Genomic DNA, 15,365 nt, shown 5'->3' on the forward strand with positions numbered 1-15,365 from the left:
AACAAGCTCAGTGAGCGGCGGTGGAACGCAGCTGAGTGCATTTACTCAAGTACTGTTCTGAAGTACATATTTGAGGTACTTGTGCTGTCACTGAGTATTTTTCTGTCATGCTATATGGTACTTCTACTCCATCACAGCTCAGAGGGAATATTGTACTTTTTCTTCCACTAGGTTTTACATTAGTAATCAAGATTTTACATACAAAACATGAGCTAAAAAATGCATTGTTTTGGATTATCAGTCTACTGATGAGTGTATAAAATTAGGGTGGAAATGTGGAGCCAATTGAAAATTAATGCAAATAATTTTCAATGTAAAAAAAACATTTCATTGTTCCAGCTTCCAAAAAGTGATTTGCTGCTTTTTACCATCCTAAATTACAGCAAACCCAGTTATGAGGCTTAATAACTGGCCAGGCAACACGTGCAATTTGAAGGCACCACATTGGCTCTTGTTGTGGGAATGTCACCATTTTGAGCTTTAACTCCAATTGAGATTGTCAGACGCATGGCTTATTTTTTGCAGCCCTATATGAAAATAAATTCCATCTTAAAATCAGTGCATTAAAAATACAAAGTTTAAGTCACAGACAACTTTCCCAGTGAATTTTTATACTCAAGTACATTTTCCTTGATATTTTAACTTCAGTGCAGAAATGCCATATTTCTGTAAAACACTCACCACTGGATAACTGTACTTGTCTGCTGTATTTTCTTGCTTTTTCATTACAAATCCTAGTCCTCCATACTTATGACTTACTGAGAGGTTATTCAGGTCTTCTGTAAACCACCCACTGACTACCAGTGGCAAATAATTGACTGAGCTCAGGGCGTCGGTAGCTTAGTGGTAGAGCAGGCGCCCCATGTACAAGGCTGTTGCCGCAGCAGCCCAGGTTCGACTCCAGCCTGTGGCCCTTTGCTGCATGTCACTTCCCCCCCCCCCCCCCCTACACTTGTCTTTCCTATCAAAGGCTAAAAATGCCCCCAAAAATCTTTCAAAAAAATTGCCCGAGCTTTAACCTACAACTCCAACATACTGACTGATTTCCTCCAGTCTGCTTCATCAATATTGTCCTGTGATTTCACTGAGACATTTAAGTCTTATGTATTATCTTTTATATAATACACAACACATTCTTTGGGTTTTTCCTTTTTATTTAATAACTCTACATGACAGTGATGGTGACAGTCAAAACAGCAGAGACATCTGTTGTGGACTTTAGGCAGTCTCCTCCTTGGTGACACGGTCCTTCTTGAGTGGTCCCTGTGTGATAGAAGAAAAAAAAGGTTAGTTGCATGCTGATACTTAGTCTGCACATGTAGTCTACGTGTTGGCTCAAAGCAGCCACGTGTTCCCAGAGAGTGAACAGGGAGCGAGCACAAAGAGGCACTGCTCCCCTGCCTCACTGGGGCTCACTGTGGCACTGGAATGGAACCCAAAGTTCATACTGAAAACTGAACCAGGTTACGAACAGTGCGGGGAAATGGTCACGGGAAACATGCAGAGTTATGTTTGTAATGTTTTACATTTCTCCATTAAATAAACCCTTTGCTACATCCCATTTAAGGATAAATTTAATAAAGGGCAGGATAATGAGTACATGCTGAATACAAAATTTATTAAGACATTCATTCTAGGTAATTTATGCATCTCATGTTAATCTGCTGCACAACTCACTCAGATCTGAGACCAGGAAAATCAGTGACTTTTAAATTTAAGTCTTACCATGAACGCCTTCTTTTCCTCGACAGTCTGGAAGCGGCCATGACCAAACTTGGAGGTGGTGTCGATGAACTTGAGGTCGATCTTCTCCAGAGCACGACGGCTGGTCTGCACCAGCAGAGACTGGGGGAAGATCACAAGAACTTAGTTTGAGAACACTAGTTGGCAGGTACAAAGTTAAGAATCATGTTTGTTTAGTACAGATCAATTTAATCTTCCTGGTAGAATTTAGAAAACAGTCACATTAATGCCTCCTAATTAATTTGTTTCATTACTTCCATACAGTGCTTCATACCCAGACCATTTATTACCACGGCATTTCAAAGTGTTCAACTATATAAATGAACAGCAACACAATTTGTCCTCACCTTGCGCAGAGTCAGCACCCTCTTTTTGGTCCCCACAACACAGCCCTTCACCATGACAAAGTCATTTGTCACATCTCCGTAATGGACAAATCCACCCTTTAAAAAAGGAAGAGGAAGTAGTGAGTCACATCTTCTGCATTCAGGTAAGTTGGCATCAACAAGTAAAGTCTGCATGACCATCACTTACCAGGGGATTGATGCTCTTGTTGGACAGATCATACTCGGTGGAAGCGTTGTTCTTCACCAACTTTCCATCCTTGGTGTGGTAGCCCTGGCCAATCTTGTAGATCTTCTTGTTGATCTCTGTGCGGTGATGGTAACCCTTCTGACCAGCACGGGCCACGGAGAAGGCCACACGGGCAGGATGCCAGGCACCGATACAGGCCACCTTACGCAGACCACGATGGGTTTTGCGAGGAAGCTTCTTTGTGTGCCAACGGCTGGTGACACCTGGGAGGATAAGGGATGAATGTTAGAGTCTGGACTGAATAGTAATTTAAAATACACATGGCTTTGCAGAAAGGCTCACTGTTACAGCTTATGAACCATTTCGTTATTGAACTTTATAAAAAAAAAAAATGCAGCTGCTCTTACCCTTGTATCCATGACCCTTGGTGATACCAATGACGTCAATCATCTCATCCTGATTGAAGACGTTGCTGACGGGCACGGCCTGCTCCAGCTTCTCACGGGCCCAGTCCACCTTGTCAGAGATGCTGCCTCCGTTCAGCTGCACCTCCATCAGGTGAGACTTCTTCTGCCTCAGGGGCAGCAGGCGCATCTGCACGGGTACAACACTCGTCAGAACACGGAAAATACCACTAACATACTTTGTGTGTGAAGTCAAGTTAGTTGTGCAGTCTCAGAAGGAAGGCAGCATGGAAGATATCCTCATAGGTGTCGGGCGCCATGCCTGACGCAAGATCCATGGCCTCATCACTGACAAGCGGGAAGCAGTATCACCTCATTGCTAGTGTAATGCACATACTAACCTGTGTGTGCGCAATGACCCGGACGACTTGGCAGTACTTCTTCATGGAAGCAAAGTCCTTCTCCAGCTGCTTCTTGCCCTCCTCATCCTGCCATTTCTTGCAGTATTTGGTGAAAGCCTTCTTCTTGGACTTGTACCTGAGAGCACACAGCGTAGAAAGAACACAGGTTGGCACTGGTCCTTCATAACCCCAAAAGGGCCAGCGGAAGAACACAGTGCATAGCTGCTCGCCCACCCTTCCATGTGGACAGGGGTGCAGAATCAGCTAATGATTTCGGCTCATGGCACAGTTTCTAAGAAGCACTTTCCACTGGCCAGAGGAGCCCGGAGCTCATCAGGGCACATGGCACCTGAGCGGAGCTGCCACACAAGGCCACCGTAATGTTAGACTCACTCAGTGAAAATACAGGTCTTAAAATTTCCACTGGGCAACTAACATCTGCTTCAGACATTAATCACACTTGAGATTTATTATATTGTAGCAGCTCACCAGTTCTTGTAGAAGCGACGCTTGCACTCGTCACTGACGTGCTCGGCGAAGATGGTCTTGAAGGAACGCAGGCCACGGGGGGTGTTGACGTAACCTACAACTCCAACCACAATCATGGGGGGTGTCTCCACAATGGTCACAGCCTCTACCACTTCCTTCTTGTTCACCTCTGTAAAGGAAAAACAGCTCAGCATTACAAATATTAAAAGGTCTTCCATTCTAATAATTAACCACAATTTATGGTACAGGCTGCGCTCAGTGCTCGACATTCAGCAAGGGATATAAGGCCCATTCTGTCCGCCCGTCGAGAGACTCATCACAGGCAGAACACCACATATCCATAACTTCTCAACTCCTCAATAATTAATGTGTGAACAAATAAAAACTTTGCACTCACTTGACCCAGGTCTGTCGACCTCACGGACGATGTGAGTCATGCCGGCCTTGTAGCCCAGGAAGGCAGTCAGGTGCACAGGCTTGCTTGGGTCATCCTTGGGGAAGCTCTTGGCCTTACCACGGTGACGACGACTTCTCTTGCGGGGCAGGAAGCCCAAGGATCCGTGGCGCGGAGCCGAAAACTTACGGTGGGACTGTGGAGGGAAGAAACCGTCAAGTTAGCTAGTCCAGCCTTATGCTAACCACGCTGCTAAAGCTTTGCAAAATGACATTTAGCATAGTGAGACCGTAATAGTCTTAACGGGGGTCCGATTGGTTGTGCTTATGAACAGTGCAGTTGTAAGCAATAAAGTACAGTTAGCTTTAAAGTTAAGTTAGTTGCAGTAAACTGTAGGGTACGAGTTGACCACGCTGTTAGCAATGCTAGCTTGACACATAAATTTTGCAGGCCTGGCGGCTGTCCACGACGTCGCTTAAGGTTTAATGTTCAGTAGCCAGAAAATACATTTAAGAAACTAGATAATACACAAGCAGTATATTGGCGTTATAGTTGGTAAGAAAATTTTAAGTTAAGTTAGCGGCCTGTGTCAAGCTGCCATTTTGGATCAGCGGTTGCCGGTATGGTTATGTATGAATCCCCGAAACTAAAAGAAGTTATCATAGAAATGAATCTAGAACATTAATCAAAACTTTCTATAAAAGTAATATAGATATGTCTGTTGAATTAAATATAACGGATGGTTCTGATTACGGACAGATTCCTGCCCTAAGTGTCAGCAGCATGTTGAGTACACTCACCATTTTGTCTCCAATCCGACGGAAAGAGGCCTATGTGCAGCAAGACGTTAGTTTATATACAAAGCAAATATCGCGGGATTCCTCGTGAACACCCTCAGAAAGGATCCGCCCCCGGTATTTCACCACGTAGACGTTAAACCCAGTAGCCACTAGATGTCGCTGTTTGACGTGTCAAATTATCTAAATACATTAAACAACTAATACTTGTTACATGACCACATAATAAACTTCACATTTTTTAAGTGTTATTATTGACCCAGACGGTACATAAGGAGATATGTATTCTAATTAATGATATTTTTGGAATATGTCTGCTCTCATTCAAGTACTGCACCTCTTATCTGTGGCTTAAATCTGTATTTTGCAGTTATGAGACAAAATTAATTTGAATTCTTCTATGATGTGGGGCAGTTTCTTTGAATTTAATGAAGAACACAACTTTATTATCCATCAAGGTGGTAAACTGTCTATGAATTTGGTGTGTGTATGTGAGAAATTCTGTAATTTAATGTTTGTTTTGTTATTCATTTATTTCTTGTTAAAATATTATTGCTCGTCATGTATTAAATACCCTTTCTTAATTATATCTTCTTTACTATTCTGTTCTTTGGTGGCAATGTACAAAATCTTTTGGGAATAAATCACAGATAGTATAAAATCAAGCTGTCTTAAAATTTATTACCATGTCATTCTTTAAAAAAAACAAACAGAAGACACACATTTACACCTTTCAGGATAAGGCAGCAATATTTTGTTTTATGATCCAGTGTTTTAACAACTGTTGATGTTTTGTTTATTGTAGACCTGAAAATCAAGGAATGTCATCATCAGAATGCCACCAGGGGTATGTTTTGGGAGCCTTTTGTGTTTTCATCATCACGTAAAAAGTCTTGGCAAGATTTAATAAAAATCTGAGGTTTTTTTCTTTTTTGGAAAGCTGGCTGCATCAGTTTTTACAGGAAAATGTGTTCAAATGTTTAAGAATTTTTGGAACATATTCATAGCATAAAATGCTAGATTCCTGCACCAATGAAAACACACATTCCAAAAAGGCTCGCCTTGTGTTTGCGTTCCGTATGCTGCAGCTTTCTTCCAGTTACGAGAACAAAAAAGAAGTATACATTTAACAAACATAAAACCTGTACTTACCTGTATGATTTCATTTCACAGCTTGTGTTTTGGAAATGTAAAGTGCTACAAATGATTGAATCTATCCAGCACACATAACAGATTTATCAGTCATCTACTTAGGTGTGAAGTATGTCCTGCTTAGTGCTACAGGAATGCAGGGTGATGCAGTGTGTTTGGATTCTGTATTGAATGAAGCTGTACACACCATGCAGTTGGTCTCAGGCAAATGCTATATGTAGGAATGAGAACATTTTGTCTCTGACTCATGCAACAGATGATGCAGTTTCAGCCCTTAACAGGGTTTGAATTTTCCCATCAAGCATTTATACCGCACGCCACTGTCCTGCAGACTTATCATCATCTGAAAAGGTAATAATCAACATACATATAGGTCTGTAGTCCAAGAGCATCTCTCAGTCTTCAGGCTTCTTGTTCAGGTTCGTTGTTATGTTCATGGATGTAAGGTGTCTCAAGTCTTATTCTACAGAGACATCCCTGAAATGTGGTTGAATCTTCTTTTATGTTCACAGAAAAACCCGATCCAGGCCCACGTATTCCTCAAGCTTCTGTTTGAGGAAACTCTGTCCCAACTGTCCTGATAACAATGTCTGCGTGTGCTGCTGTGAACAATCACGCGGCACCACACAGACAGCGTTCAGGAACCCAGTCGCTCTTGATCGAGGTTCATCTTTTGGAAGAAGGCCTTTCCAAACTCATATGTGCTTATCATGACAGCACAGGCTGGGGCCACTTTGATCACCCTGGGCATGAAGCCTGGAGGAGAAAATACAAATGGTTTTACATCTGAACCAAGCAAACATTTTTAATTAGCACAAGACAGCATACAGTAAGTGTGCACCTGCAAAGAGGCCCTTGTAGCCCATCTCAGCCCATATGTCCTTCATTATGTGCCATGTGGACGTGGTCTTCTTGAAGGAAACTATGACAAATAGGAATAAGGTAATGTTTAAAATATGCTACACACACATAAGTTATTGCATTTCACATTACACAAATATAAATATAAGTACAGACCTCCCAGAGTATCCATTTCTCCCAGCTGGATCTGTCTCCTTGTCTTCACCACATCAAAAGGGAGTGTCAGGATTGCAGCAATCTAGACACCATGACAGCCAAAAAGAGTCATTTAATGGACAATACACAGGTGCAGCCAAAGGTTAGGTTACACTTCAAACTGCTGGAGGAAGTATAAATTTTCAAATCACAAGGGCAGCTGATTTATTATTGCACAAGACACATTACAGTGTGAATGTGGGTCAGACACTGGCCTGATTCTCTTAACATATCACTAACGATGCATTCACTGCTCACAGCTGAAACCTTCTTATTTCAGATATTTGAAAGGCTCAGTTTTATTTTTATTCGTTCTCACTTTGAATTTAAGTCTTACTACATCAAGTCATTAACATTACCTATCAGGATATCAGACAGACAGCTATCAGGTTCAACTATCTGCTGATAAATGTTCATAAATTTTAATGCCACAGTCTTTTACAACACAGAATAACAATGTTGCAAAAAGGGAGGAGATATTTTACGAGGCCCTAGTTTCAAAAGTCCCATTTTCCCATGACTCACAGTTGGAGCACCTCTACAACTTGGATGGGCACAAACTTTGGTTGAATCATCAGAACAAAAGGTGAATAGCTCTGTTAGAAAAGAACTCATTCTTTGATTTAAAAAAAAGTCTAAACCCTATGTACATAAAAATGTACAACAAAAAGACACCATGACTCCTGAGGTGCATTTCAGTACGATATACGGAAATCCTGTTTGGTGTGTTGCTAAATGAATTTCCTTTTGAATTATGGATCAATATTGGATGAATTCAGTAAGTATGGTGCTAGGGATGCACCGAATATTCGGTAACTGAATATATTCGGCCGAATATTGCAAAAAAACACACATTCGGTATTCGGTGGAATAAGTTAAAAGCAAGGCCGAATAATAGCGGTGTGTTTTGATAACGCAATCAAACGGCGTGCTGTGACGGGCGGATTAAAATGTCGGCAGTGTGGCGATCCTTCCGTCACCGCACTCGCATTTGCGACTAAAAATAGTTTTGAGCGAGCAAAATAGGCTTAAATCATTCAGCATGCTGTGCGAGCAGCCTACAGATTTCAACCAGCAGCAGAAACAAAAGGCGAATCCCACCGATTGTGGGTTGAACGGGGGTCACAGACATGGACAGTAATGCATTCCTGTCAATTACGGCGGCCATCGGCTTACCGGTGACGGACAAGTCGGCTCCATTAATTTCCTCTTCTTGGCGTGTGGACTGCCCAGAAGTACCAGAACAGCCGAGCCAGCCGAACACAGGTATGTGACGTGTCAGAGGAGAAACGAGCCATTCAAGGCCCACAAACCTCACTGCACTTAAGGGACTGTTCATTACTTATGAAGGGACTGTCAGGGGAGGAGGGTGGCTGGTTGATTCTTATTTTATTTATTTATTTTATTTTGATCCCCCCTATGTTCATCACTGATTGATGCTGTTTTTGAAGTATGAATAAGTCAGTAAGTAATTTATTCCATTGAAATATCATTGATGTATTATAGAAAAGTGATTTATCTTTTTATAAATGACAAAAGGCACATCTGATTCATTTTCGCTGTGGTATCCTGATACTACTCAGAACCATGATATTTTCATTGGTATCGTACAGTGGGTCCCAATTTTGGTACCGTGACAACACTAATCTGGAGGGGGTTCATCTGCAAAAATTAATGAAAAACTAAACAACGATATTCGGTATTTGATACTCGGTATTCGGCCAAGCGTTTAATATTATTCAGCTTCGACCACAAATTTTCATTTCGGTGCATCCCTATATGGTGCAATGTTTTGTTTGTAAGTACAACAACAAAATGTCTGAGGTAGTTGAGGTAGTAATTAGAGCAATATGCCTGATTGATGAAAAACTTGATTTCTCAAACCTCAATGATTAAAACTGGTGACCAAAACAAACCTGTAGAGCTGTTACATTATCCAGGAGACTCGTCTTTCTATGGACCTTTATACAAAGAGATTGTGCTGTAGAGCAATTATTAAGTCCCTTGTCTATGCTGCTTTTTGCTTTGTTTTTACACAGAATCAAACAGCGGCATCATGCTGCCCGTGTGTGATTTTAGACAGTATACACGCATTGCAGATGCATAAAAAGGCGTGACGTGTAGCACAACAGCGTCAGCCTCTAGTGTGACATATAACATATGTGTCCGCAGCGTTGCTTAAAAAAACATGACATGGCAATAACAATAATTTACCATCCCTGTTATGTGGCAGCTGATCTTGGTCTCTGTCACAAGTTGCGGACATTTTCAGCAATTGTTCGTCTTCTTTGAGTTAGCTGCTAACTGCTATCAGCTGCCTTTTAAATCTTCCGGCGGTGGGTTGCACACAAAACACATCATCAAAACATCACACTCATCCCATCAATGGTCCCATCCTGCCGGCTGTCCCTTTGACACAGACTTTGATTCGGCTCTGTTACTACCTCTGCTGCCGCCTTAAAGGCGAGACAACTTTGTCCTTACATTTGGTGATTGTACCTTTTATACAACACTATAAGCTTTGAACCGGCAGTGTAAAAGGCACTAATGTTAAGTTAACATATAGGATACTTGTTGCAACAGAGGACAGGTGTGTCATTTCATCAAAACAGAGTACTTACAGCTCCAGAGACGGCTCCTGCTGTAAAGCTGATGGAGAAGTTGGCCTGAGTCACACGGGACTGTTCACACAGCTGGGCCTTCACCAGTTCATAGTTAAACCAGTACAACGCTGCAAATACACACAAACAGGAACAGTTCATTTGTTGCTCCGTATTATAGTCATCATATTCTTTTCCAGTGAACAAGTATGGCTGTTTCTCCCATTTTGTCACTGTTAAAGGGTTTTCTGCTGGGAGTTTTTCCTTGTCCAAATCAAGACTCTAAGAACAGAGGGTGTTATATGTTGTGCAGATTGTAAAGTCCCTCGATGCAGATCTGTGTTTTTTGATATTGGGCTATATAAATAAAATTGACTTGACTACTGAAAAGAGGTCATCGAGAAGTTTGTGAATGATAACACGATAATGGTAGAGGTTGACACACCTTCTGTACACCTGAAAGGTGGCTATAAAAGCGGTTCAACACATTCACATTAACTTCTCAAAGCACTGTGGCAGCCTAAGTTACTGCCTCACTGTCCATACGTTCGCTCAGAATTTTTCACTGTAGTTTTTACAAAAATATGGTACAAAATTATACTTTCAGTAGATTCTTAAGAATGCCGATAGTACAAAATGGTAACAGTGTGTTTAGCCCTGGTCTGATGAAAGGACATCTGATCAGGACATACTGCATATATTAAATGGCAGCAGAGGAGTGAAATATGCTGCAGGAGAGGTTTGACAAGTTCCTGTGAAAGATGAGATTTTTCTGTTTTACAGTAATTGTAACAAACATAAAGCAATATTCTTACAAGCATGACTCAGGTCAACAGGATGATTCTGCATTTGTTATCTCTGTACAACCCCTCTAAAATCAGACTTAAGATTTTTCTTTCAAGTATTACTATATTGCCATGTGTGGTTCTGCTCTCACCAGAGAAAGGTACGTCTCTGAGGACGGTGGGTCCCCAACCCCTCCACAGAGACAGCAGCCCGTCCTGAGCCACAGCAGAGCGGATACACACCCGCAGCTCGCTGTAGGACAGCTGGCGGGACTGCATCTTGGTCCTGACCAGCTCCAGAGGGCTGATCACTGTCACAGCCCCCACTGCAACACACACACACATTGGAAGTCAAAAACACATTAACACATTACTGTTAGGATATCTCAGTGTGATTGTGGTTTAATGGACTTACATCTGGCCAGACCTCCAGCAACAAGAGGGATGTGGCTTCCCTGGAAACCCAGACCGTATCTCAGGAAGTCCCGCAGCTGGTCGTAGCAGGTGAAGTAGATGACAGTGGCAGGTACAGCCATGACCCTGCATATACACATGCATATAAACTAAGGACACCACTGTGCACTGTATGTGATATCAATGTTTTCATATTAAAAAATATCTACACTTTTTTCCCTAGAGGTGGACTAGAATAAACTCAGACTCAGAATAAAAGAGCTACAGTTCACTTACATCAGTGTTGTTATTAACCGAACACCCATATCTTTCTTACCCAAACCTGAATTTCAGTTCTTACACATGTATTCTAGTATTTCAAACATTTTATTCGTGACAGTTTAGACACTCACAGTGTTGGTGGTAGTCCACTCCACAGAGACCTGAGTCCTTCATGGCGAGTGATTTTCACAAAAGCATCCTATGGCACAAAGAACACAACCACACTTAAACACATTTCGAGTCTGCAAAACAGACTGTGACAGAAGCAAAGCAGCGGATGTACTCACCAGAGTCCCACTGAAATGTGTCTGTGTTTTGTACCAGCTGGTGCAACTGGTTCTACTCTGACACACATAGATGTGATCCATCAGTCCATTACAATACAGGAAACATTTCCCTGTGAGAGGCAGAACAACCCGTAGTCAGCAGAGTTAAAAATAACTGTGCGCCCCCAGCCTTTCAGCAATCACCAGATAATCACACAAAAAAACAAACAGAATCTAAGAACAACATCATAGACAAACAAGTACCTAATGTTAGTATGACAATCTGTTAAGTTTTCTAAGACATATTATATAATCCTTGACAGAGGAGAGACAGGTAATTAATAATACATGCAAAGGCAATGACCTCAGAGTCACTCAGGAGATAACAGCAGAGATATTGGATGAAGCGAGATACCCAACTCAGCTCACTTCCTGATTCAGTGACGTCAGCGCCATGCCCCCGTTGCGGCAGCTGTGAATGTATTGTCGTCAATGAGGAAAATGAACGTGATCAAAATTTATGGTCAATTATTTCGCCCTGTAGACACTAAAGTAAATATTGGGTTCATTTTCCACAAGCCACACATCTTCCCAATATTCTGACACTAAGGCTGTATTTTTCATCCGCACAGATCAAGAGAAAGTTAACTTTGTTTGTGCCCTGTCCGTCTCAGAAAACAAGTTCTCGCAAGATCTCGTGATCTTGATAAACAGGGAGAACAGGCTCTGATTGGAGGGAGACCTAACCGCGCCCACTTAGGAGACAGGAAGAGGAACCGTTTTCTTAACATTGGATAAGCCTACAGTTGGGTATCTCCCTTCATCCAATATCTCTGATAACAGTTGACCTTGTCACTGTTTACTTTGCGTGTTTATTTAGAGCTGATTAAAGGAAACACTATTGACAAAAAACTCTAAATAGAAAAATTTCACAACCTACAGCACATTTGGGCCTGTGGAAATATCACAGGAAAACACGACATCTAATAGTGACAGGATCACAAGTGAGTAAAGAGAATCCTTCAGAGTCAAAGGTTGAATTGAAAGTAGTGAGCTGGGGAACGTGGTCAGTGTTTTGTGTTTCCTGAAGCTACCAAACTGTAGAATTTCCACAGCTCTCATGAAATGGTAGTTTGCAGCCAGGTACAAAACTGCAATCTCATAACTTTCATATATCAAGAAATAAATAAGACTGAAGACTGAGAAGTGGGAAAAAAAACATGCAAAACTAGGCTGATAACAAACACGTGAATCTATTTGCAAAAGGGCAACAGACGTTCGTTAGTTGAGCACATGCCCACACTCGCTCATGTTGGACTGGGCTGTGTTTTTTCAATTTGCAGCCAAGTTTTAGCATGCAGCGACAGTGGGTCAGATACTTACACTTGGAAGGGCGGATGACGCCACCCCACGGGGCTGATTCACAGGCTAAAGCTATGAGACAAGGCAAAAAAAGGCAGGACAGATAAAGCATACAGACATAGATGATGACAGCGCAAAAGACACAAAAGTATTGTGGGGTTAAAAAAGCATTTAGATACACAGGCCAACCGCAAGCAGCTGTTAAAATCAAAGTCAGTGTTTCATTACCTAAGTCAGTGTATGATCTAAAACCACAGAAGAAGAGGTCCTACCTTGGTGGAACGGTGTTTGCTGAGCCTGCAGCCTTATCTTCACAACGTCCAGTGGTGTGACTGCAAACACATGGATTGTCAGATTCAGTTATTACAATGCCATACAATCAGACTTTGGTGACCAATAAACCACTGCGTAAAACTCTGATGTAAAAAAAAAAGACAGTGAAAGACATAAAAGTTGCTTTTGCTAGTCTTTCTCACCAAAAATAGATGTGAGGAGGGCTCCAGTGCCAGAAGCCAGCATCTGCTGCACTGGAGAGATTGCAGCCACGGAGCCGCTGACGGCCCGCTCCCCCATCCTGCCCACCTGTCAGAACAACAATAGAAAACCACTTCAAACTGAGAACACAACGTTCTGTAACTAAACTTCACAGGGGTGTCTTCTAACCTTTTAAAGCCTTGCAGCCAGGTGTCTATGTCTCCTTATTATGTAAAACAACGAAAGAGCAGTGTAGGTGTCCTGCACAATCAGAAACTTAACACTGAGTTTGTTTCCTGTTACGTCAGAATGCTGATTGTGTGAGACCTGCTCCCGAGATGCTCCAACTTAGTGTTATGGCACTAAAAATAACATTAAAAAGGGTTATGACGGCTGCAATTTATATTGTTGTTCAAAAAAAGGCTACATTGCTGAAATGCACAGTTCAATTATCAAAATGTAATGAATTCAAACCACACGTCCTTTATTGATGGTCTCTGGGTAAGTCTAGGCGGAGTTGTTATAATGGGGTCGTTTAAACATTATGATAGCTTATCTTCTGTGTGCATGTCACCAGACAGCAAATAAGACCCACTCCCAACTGAGAGAGTGAGCAGCAGCGCATAAATAAAGCAGCCTAGATGTTTTGGATTGTGGAGGATTTCTGGACGAGTATCAGTCGTTTAAATGTTCCCCTTTCACTACATGTTTGGTTAGCATTTGTTCCCTCTGGGTTGTCCTATTTCTGGACTTAATTACACTTCAGTGTGACAGTTATAGCCACTTGGCCCTACAGGTCTGTCTGGCCAATAAGCTGCTTTGGGAAACAAGTCTTCAAAACAAACAAACAAACTTATAGTAGGTACCTAAATGCAACGGTGGAATGTAACTAGGTACATTTACTTATGAGCGGTATTCAAGTCTAAAATTAGAGGTAGATACTTGAAATTTACTTGAGTATTTCCAGATTATGCTGCTTTACTTTTCTACTCCACTACACTTCAGAGATTGTACTTTTTACTCCACTACATTTGTCTGACAGCTTTAGTTGCTTTTCAGATTACAATTTTATATCTCCTTTCCGTCTGGTGAAAATCATGCATCTGCAGATGTGTTGATGTTGACGTTTGTAATAAACTGAATGTGTTGAGCAAATTCTTCTACTTCTTAAGCTTAATAAACTCTTTAAAAACCCCGCTTGGATCAGCTTGAAAATGCATCATCACACAGTGATGCTGCAAACATATGATTATCTTATAGAATATGATGCATTGCTGTAGTTTATATTACCCAACAATACATAAAAGAGTTCAAATTAGCACAACCTTGAACATCTACAGCAGTAAAATGCATCATACACATTAATGCAGCAGTAGTATTAATCCAAATACATCATATATAATAGTAAAGCACTGACTGGAAATGTTTTACTGCACAGCCAGTACTTTTACTTTAAATATTTTCAGTGCATTTGCTGATAACATATATTTACGTAAGTAAATCAGTGTGTTATTATTGCTTTTACTGAAGTTAAGGATCTCAACACTTTCACCACTGAGCAAATGTGTCCCAAGAGGATGTCTGATTTCTTCATGTCACCTTCCTTATACAACGCTGCAGAAGTAGTGGGAGAATCAACATGTCTCGATTTGTGCTGACAGGACACAAGTTCATAGAAAACATATTAACTAGTTTCAAATGTGATGAGTTTAACGTTTTACTGCACTCTGCAACTCTATCATGGTGGGTTGACAGTACTTCTAAGCAACCCAGTAATAGCACACTCTGTCCTTTTTGTCCACCATTACCGCACTACACAAACTAAATGATTATGTCTTCACCCACCCTTTAGGAGAGGAGGAAATGCTGAACTCAGTAAGCTAACCTTGTCTGAAGGGTTATTATCGTGTAGCTACTACGTTAGCTAACTGTCCGCATTTCGGTGACATATAGCCTGGTAGCTAGCTAGCTTTCCGGGCAACGCTATTGCGTTAACATAACAAGCTAATGTTACCCACCTCTACTTTAGCTGCCGGCGTCGTTGTGAAATAGGAGCGGCGCCTTCGCCCATTTCAGTCAAACGTTGCTACATTTAAGAGCTAACGTGAATGTAGGGTAACTCTGTCGGGTCCTCCATAGCTGATAACCCGTAAACATGTTTTTGGCGTCGGGTTATGAGCTAGCAGTGGGGGGAGCCTGTAAATGCAAGTCACACAATAATAGATTTCGCAAC

General features: G+C 41.6%; 2 protein-coding genes and 2 non-coding genes across 5 annotated transcripts; all 4 read right to left on the reverse strand.

The window, feature by feature from the left end:
* Nucleotides 1–1,136: 1,136 nt before the first annotated feature.
* On the reverse strand, nucleotides 1,137–4,866 carry rpl3 (ribosomal protein L3). The gene is made up of 9 exons (XM_033644783.2): nucleotides 4,766–4,866; nucleotides 3,969–4,161; nucleotides 3,572–3,740; nucleotides 3,083–3,218; nucleotides 2,685–2,871; nucleotides 2,278–2,540; nucleotides 2,091–2,186; nucleotides 1,726–1,845; nucleotides 1,137–1,263 (listed from the first exon to the last, which is right to left on the reverse strand). The coding sequence occupies exons 1-9, from the start codon at nucleotides 4,766–4,768 to the stop codon at nucleotides 1,219–1,221; spliced, it is 1,212 nt and encodes a 403-aa protein (XP_033500674.1). The 5' UTR covers nucleotides 4,769–4,866; the 3' UTR covers nucleotides 1,137–1,218.
* LOC117269103 (small nucleolar RNA SNORA54) lies at nucleotides 1,347–1,479 on the reverse strand. The gene has a single exon (XR_004502696.1). It is a non-coding gene; the product is annotated as a small nucleolar RNA SNORA54 (small nucleolar RNA).
* Nucleotides 2,947–3,038, reverse strand: LOC117269106 (small nucleolar RNA U83B). Its single transcript, XR_004502699.1, has one exon. It is a non-coding gene; the product is annotated as a small nucleolar RNA U83B (small nucleolar RNA).
* Nucleotides 4,867–5,423: 557 nt separating the features above from the next.
* On the reverse strand, nucleotides 5,424–15,327 carry slc25a39 (solute carrier family 25 member 39). Of its 2 annotated transcripts, XM_033644784.2 has the most exons (12): nucleotides 15,151–15,324; nucleotides 13,135–13,240; nucleotides 12,931–12,990; nucleotides 12,680–12,730; nucleotides 11,318–11,427; nucleotides 11,162–11,229; nucleotides 10,771–10,895; nucleotides 10,508–10,681; nucleotides 9,592–9,701; nucleotides 6,932–7,013; nucleotides 6,756–6,836; nucleotides 5,424–6,670 (listed from the first exon to the last, which is right to left on the reverse strand). In XM_033644784.2, the coding sequence occupies exons 2-12, from the start codon at nucleotides 13,229–13,231 to the stop codon at nucleotides 6,552–6,554; spliced, it is 1,077 nt and encodes a 358-aa protein (XP_033500675.1). In that variant the 5' UTR covers nucleotides 13,232–13,240; nucleotides 15,151–15,324; the 3' UTR covers nucleotides 5,424–6,551. The 2 variants fall into 2 exon arrangements, with proteins under 2 accessions (XP_033500675.1, XP_033500676.1); XM_033644785.2 differs by lacking the exon at nucleotides 12,680–12,730 and having other exon boundaries at nucleotides 15,151–15,327.
* Between the last annotated feature and the right edge of the window lie 38 nt (nucleotides 15,328–15,365).

The sequence above is a fragment of the Epinephelus lanceolatus genome, chromosome 18 (assembly GCF_041903045.1).
Source record: "Epinephelus lanceolatus isolate andai-2023 chromosome 18, ASM4190304v1, whole genome shotgun sequence".
NCBI classification, from domain to species: Eukaryota; Metazoa; Chordata; class Actinopteri; order Perciformes; family Serranidae; genus Epinephelus; species Epinephelus lanceolatus.

Excerpts from the sequence above, each read along its gene's own strand:
- rpl3 (XM_033644783.2), bottom strand. Across the intron at positions 2,872-3,082 it reads GGGTCATTGCGCACACACAG|ATGCGCCTGCTGCCCCTGAG; the intron begins GTTAGTATGTGC and ends GTACCCGTGCAG. Across the intron at positions 1,264-1,725 it reads AGGAAAAGAAGGCGTTCATG|GGACCACTCAAGAAGGACCG; the intron begins GTAAGACTTAAA and ends TCTATCACACAG.
- slc25a39 (XM_033644784.2), bottom strand. The coding sequence starts at position 13,231 with ATGGGGGAGCGGGCCGTCAGCGGCTCCGTGGCTGCAATCTCTCCAGTG. Across the intron at positions 10,896-11,161 it reads AGTGGACTACCACCAACACT|GGTCATGGCTGTACCTGCCA; the intron begins GTGAGTGTCTAA and ends GTGTATATGCAG. Across the intron at positions 10,682-10,770 it reads TGCTGGAGGTCTGGCCAGAT|TGGGGGCTGTGACAGTGATC; the intron begins GTAAGTCCATTA and ends TGTGTGTTGCAG.